Below are 6,350 nucleotides of genomic sequence, written 5' to 3'. Positions count from 1 at the left end.
TTAATGTTATTGTTAACAAATGTATTAAAAACTAGGCAGCAGAAAAATGTGCCGATAATATGGCATTGAAACAAGACAATATAGCATGTGCAACAATGAAATGACAAATGCGTTACATTTTTATATTATTCTATGATTGCAGGATTTTTTCATCTCCTCATTTCAGACACGGATTCTTATTATTACAGTTTTATTTTTTACTTTTAAGAAAACTGTATTTTTATCTGTTCTATGTTCCTTTACCCATTAAATAGGACTTTGTGTTCTTATCAGGCCTCATTAAAATTATAAAGCACTTTGGGAAAAATATACAGGCAAGTAGCCCAGCACTTGAAGCGATGATAGCAAATACCTCTACAGCTACCATATATTTACCCTTAGTGCTAAGATATGCTGGGATAAATCCCAGCCAGACACTAACAAATACAAGCATGCTGAAAGAGATGAACTTGGCTTCATTAAAGCTGTCTGGCAGGTTTCTAGACAGGAATGCAACTATAAAACAGATACCAGCCAGTACACCCATGTATCCCAGCATGCACCAGAATGCAGTGGTTGAACCTTCATTACATTCAATAATTATCAATCCAGGCTGGGATTTAAAGTTCTGTTCTGGAAACGGAGAAGACCAAGCAATCCAAGTGACACATATAATAAGCTGAACAAGTGTAGACAGTGACACAAGTGTGTAAGACAGTTGTGGTCCCACCCATCCTTTGAACTTGCTGTTGGGTTTTGTTGCACTGAAAGCTATAACTACCATAATGGTTTTAGCCAGTATACTAGAGACAGACAGAACAAAGGATACACCAAACACAGCTTGACGAAGTCTACAGGTCAGCCAATTTGGGTATCCAATAAAAATAAAAGAGCACAAGAAACAGACCATAAGAGTTATGAGGAGCAGATAACTGAGGTTCCGGTTATTGGCCTTCACAATGGGGGTGTCATTAAACCTGATAAATATAACAAGGATGGCAGCTGTCAGAACTGAAGCCATAACTGTGATGGAGGTCAAAGCAATGCCCAAGGGGTCATCATAGGAGAGGAATTCTGTAGATCTCTGAATGCACTTGTCCTTTCTTTCATTGGACCACTCTTCAAGAGGGCAGGACAGACAACCTGTAGAATCTGTAATGAAACACATATAGCAAAGATATTTAAACAATTGAAGTAATAAATATGTACTAAAATTCATTTGCTTCAACCAAAGCAGTAGAATGTACACTTGGTAGAGTAAATTCTCACTTGAATTAATCATGTACGGTTGAATTTAGTTGTATATAGTGTAGGTAAGTAGGAGTGTGCAGGAAAATTAATGTTTGAATGAACAAATGGTGGTTGGGAAGACTGTGTTATAACAGTTGCTATGAATATACAAGTGTTTGCCGATTAGGTTAGAGTAAACATTAGACAAGGAGACATGTTTGGTGGTGTTTTCTCTCTCCTTTTGTCTTGTGTAGTGGTACTGTTTGGGAAAAGGCTTTTTGTAATGCAATGTGTAGGATTAGGGCAGGAATAGGATTAGGGTTATGCTTAGGGGTAGCACACTTGAGTAAGATGGTGGAGGGGGATGTACGTCAGCTTTCATTGTTTTTTATCTTGCAGCTTCCCTTGCACACTTCCCACTTATCCTTTTGCTGTTGCTCTAATTTTTGGTTTCAAAGAGCTGCCATCGTGGCCCATTGGAGCTGCCATCGTGGCCCATTGTGATTCACCTTTCAAACAAAATGCGCAGCTGTTCCTCTTTATTTGGAGAAAGGCAGACGTGATCCTCCTTTTGCACGTGCTGACTCATCTTTCCTTTTGGGTTGCTTTCTATCACTTGGAACACTACTTTTATACAAATATCTTCAGGACCTATCCAGAGCTTTGAGCATAGGCAGCAATCTTGGCTGGGCTCTTTAACAGTCTCTGCTATTTTCTGTATTCTATTAAAAAACATTTCTTCTGTCAGTGCTACTACATTCATCCATGAGCTATTTAATTTAATCTCCTTCTACAAATATTCTAGCTGCATAATGTCTTTCTTATGACACACCATCTCTTCTGCAGTAAGGGTAGTCTATCATTTATGATCTAAGGGATCCTTTTACCCCCTTTTGTTTTTCCATTCACTTAGAGCTGCTAGTAATATTTCAATATCCTGGCAAAATCCTGCTTCTCATGCCTGAGCTTCCTTCCTGAGTGTTTCCATTTCATGAATAATTTCTTGTCCTCATCCCTAGCTCATATGGCACGTTATACTTCCACAATGGAAAGATCCTTCCTGCCATCTGGAGAGCTACATTCACACTAAATTCATCATTACTAATTCCCTTGAACTGGTAATTCTCCATTTTTATTTGTGTTCTTTTACCAGACTGTTTTATGATTTTACACAGTGTATTAGTCTGCAATCCACTTCGATCCATAATTTGCAGTCTCCCTTTGGCTCCCTGCCCCTGTTCTGTCCTGTTAATGCTGATAATGGTTGTTCTTTCTGGCACCATAATATGAGTCTGAGCAGCTTGCATTTCTCATATGCCTTCTTTTGACACAGTTTGCCCCTTGTATCCTATTATCCTTGTTCTCCCCACCTCCCAACAGGGAACCTCAGCCATGTAGGACAGAAAATGTGAGTGATGTGTCTTTAAATGTCTGCAGCAGTAAATGGTATGTTGTAGCACTGCAGCCGTAAATGGCATGTTGTAGCACTGCATCAGTAAATGGTATGTTGTAGCACTGTGGCAGTAAATGGTATGTTGTAACACTGTGGCAGTAAATGGTATGTTGTAGCACTGTGGCAGTAAGTGGTATGTTGTAACACTATGGCAGTAAGTGGTATGTTGTAACACTATGGCAGTAAGTGGTATGTTGTAACACTATGGCAGTAAATGGTATGTTGTAGCACTGCGGCAGTAAATGGTATGTTGTAACACTGCAGCAGTAAATGTGTTGTAACACTGTGTCAGTAAATGGTATGTTGTAGCACTGTAGTAGTAAGTGGTATGTTGTAACACTGTGTCAGTAAATGGTATTTTGTAGCACTGCAGCAGTAAATGGCATGTTGTACCACTGCGGCAGTAAATGGCATGTTGTACCACTGTGACAGTAAATGGTTTGTTGTAGCACTGTGGCAGTAAACGGCATGTTGTAGCACTGCGTCAGTAAATGGTATATTGAAGCACTGGAGCAGTAAATGGTGTGTTGTAACACTGCAGCAGTAAATGGTATGTTGTAGCACTGTGGCAGTAAATGGTATGTTGTAGCACTGCGGCAGTAAATGGCATATTGTACCACTGTGGCAGTAAATGGTATGTTGTAACACTGTGGCAGTAAATGGTATGTTGTAGCACTGCAGAAGTAAATGGTATGTTGTAGCACTGCATCAGTAAATGGTATGCCGTAGCACTGTGGCAGTAAATGGTATGTTGTAGCACTGTGGCAGTAAATGGTATGTTGTAGCACCGTGGCAATAAATGGCATGTTGTAGCACTGGGGCAGTAAATCCCATGTGTAGCACTAGGGCAGTAAATGATATGTTGTAGCACTGGGGCAGTAAATGGCATGCTGTAGCACTGTGAAAGTAAATGGCATGTTGTAACACTGTGGCAGTAAATGGTATGCTGTAGCATTGGGGCAATAAATGGTATGTTGTAGCACTGCGACAGTAAATGGTATGCTGTAGCACTGGGGCAGTAAATGGTGTGTTTCAACAGGTGCTACAAAAGTAGCCTATAATAAGCAGTAATAGTCTTTTAATATCCAATTATGATGCCATTAAAATGGATTCTCAGTCCCAAGGTCTTCAGGCAACTAATTCCTCACATGTAGTATAATCTGCAGAGAAGAATCTGGAGTTGGTGAGTCAGTCAGCCCAGTGGGGGCTAAAGCATGAAGTACATAAAGGGGACAGCCTATAATAAAGAGCTGAAATCAAGGCCTGGATGAGGCCAACAACCTGAAAATCCTGTAAGAGCATATTTCCTACAGGGGTTGTGTAAGACTAAAGCAGCCAAACAGCAAAAACTGAAGGAACAAAGATAACCACAAATTATAGCAAATTATAAAACAAATGGAACAACATAGCACATTTACATGGAGAATCCGTCAAAAAGGTACATTGTTGTAGAACTGTAAGCCAAAGGGCTGTGTTTGCTTTATGTAATTTTGAAGCAAAATTGTCGGATGCTGCTCTTTTTTTTCAACTTTAAACTGTAAAACCAAGAAGTGCTATTATTTCCTGATTGGATATATACAATAAACCTATCTTTTATATATAAATCAGTCTCCAAAGTATCTTTTGCTTACAATGGTGGAGACTTTGGGGAGCTTGCCTAAGGCTTACCATTTACTCTCTCAAATTTTACTGCCAAGTACAAAATATATTTTGGGCTATAAAGTCCCCAAAACACTGTTATTATTGTTTTCCTAAGGTGTTTCTAATACTGTTTCTGGTGTGCTTATGTGGGGACCCCAATCTTCTAAGATTTACTTGAAAGACTTGCTGAGTCACAGGTTGAAACTGGCCAAAAACCGGTGCAACAACAGCAAATGATAGTTGTGTTGACCGATGTAGTCGACAACCCCAAGATGATGCCAGATATGCAAAAAAAGAAAAACTCTTAAGGCGGTTGACCTAGAGTCTTACCCGCAGGCATTTGGACACTTTACCATGAGAGAGATGAGTAGGCTATGCAAAAATCCTGTCATACCAGCTAACAGGGGATGCACTGAAAATATAAATGGAGATGGAAGGAACTGGCTATATGACTGTCAAACGTATGAAAGATGTTTGGATTATGCTTGAAAGAACCTATAAATTACAAACAATAACATATTATAACCGGACTTTTAATGCTGACCAGCTGTGCCAATCACATGTAAGATTAAAATCAAGTCTCAGTGGCACATCAGGTAGTACACTTGCTTTGGTGTACATGGCTGTGGGTTCTATCCCTGCACCAGGTAGATTGATTGCTGGTACTGCTGTACAGCTTAAGGGGTGCTGCACCCTTGAGTCTGTTTCCCTTTGGATGAAATGATAAACTGAACCCCCATCTGTTTGATTTGGTGGTAGTTCAGTTGGATGTAACAGTTCCCATAGCACCCATCAAAAAGAGTGGAGACGTCCCCTAATGTTTTGGAGAAATTTCACCTAATAGCATAAATACCTCTTTCGTGTCCTTGAAAAGAGGCTGCTAGCCTAGTTGGACTAACCTGATCAACAAAGAATAAATTAATCTATGTTTATGTCTAATAAGACTAGCAATGCAAAACTGTTAGGAGTTTTAGCAGTAAATAGATTTAAGTGTAGTAATAGAAAAATGTGTATCCCAGGAACTCTGATAAGATAGTAACTTTAGTAGAATGTTTTTAAGTTAATGATGCAATATTTAAGACCAAAATGTCTGTTTCTAAGATTCACAGTACCGTCTTTGTGAAACAAAAAGATGCAAGTAATGATTTAATTTGTTTGAATTGCAAAGGAGCAGTAAATTCTGCAATATTTGTACAGAGAGAGGTAAAGATTTGCTCTCTCCAACCAAGACTGAACTTGACAGTCAAGGGGAGAAGGCAAACACTTGCACCACACCACACTCATTATATAGTCCCACTAAATCTACACCACCAAAATCCACACATAGAAACACAAAAACATTCGCGGAGGCTCTCAATAATAATCTGCTCAAGCAACAGAGACCTCCAAAGCAGAAACGTAAGCGACCTCCACCCCCAACACAACCCAAATGACACATAGCCCGCAGTCTCAGTGTGCCAATAAACCACAGCCCATAAGGCAAAACAACGTACCCAACACTCTAGTCATAGGTGACTCTATAGTCAAGCACACTGATGTCCCACTGACCAGACTAAACAAGGAGAAGGTTACTGTCAGCTGCCTGTCCAGTGCCAGGATCTGCCACATAGCCCACACACTCAGGTCACTCCACAACAAGTACAAATATGACTCTGTCATTGTCCATGTTGGTGTGAATGACCTGAGACAGACCTCCCTGGACTACATGAAAAAAAAACATGGAAGAGCTCTCTGATCTTGTAGCCCAGGCAGGTATGACCCTAGCCCTGAGTAGCATCCTGCCATCACCCAGAATGATAACGCAGTTGTTGTTGTTGTTTGTCTTTTGGCTTTTCTCGGAAAGGGGTTGCCACAGCACACCGCAGTACAAGGACAAAATGATTGACTTCAACTATTGGCTAAGCTTCTGGTGTCATTCTAAGGGGATCCAGTACCTGTCTGTCTGGGACAACATGGTTGACAGACCACGATGCTTTGCCAGAGATGGCCTGCACCTGTCGCCCCTGGGATTCTGGATACATGCTAAGGCTCTTGCCACTCCTATAGT

The 6,350-nt window shown here is 40.4% G+C and overlaps 1 protein-coding gene across 1 annotated transcript in view; it reads right to left on the bottom strand.

Moving 5' to 3' along the window:
• Positions 1-229: 229 nt before the first annotated feature.
• LOC122805885 (vomeronasal type-2 receptor 26-like) overlaps positions 230-6,350 on the bottom strand; it is a 67,911-nt gene continuing 61,790 nt past the window's right edge. The window contains exon 3 of the mRNA XM_044076132.1: positions 230-1,131. Within this exon, the coding sequence (XP_043932067.1) occupies positions 230-1,131 (902 nt within the window). The remainder of the gene's footprint in view (positions 1,132-6,350) is intronic.

The sequence above is a fragment of the Protopterus annectens genome, chromosome 7.part0 (genome assembly GCF_019279795.1).
Source record: "Protopterus annectens isolate FY-2018-M chromosome 7.part0, PAN1.0, whole genome shotgun sequence".
Classification (NCBI taxonomy): Eukaryota; Metazoa; Chordata; order Ceratodontiformes; family Protopteridae; genus Protopterus; species Protopterus annectens.
This window is presented reverse-complemented; position numbering and strand designations above follow the sequence as displayed.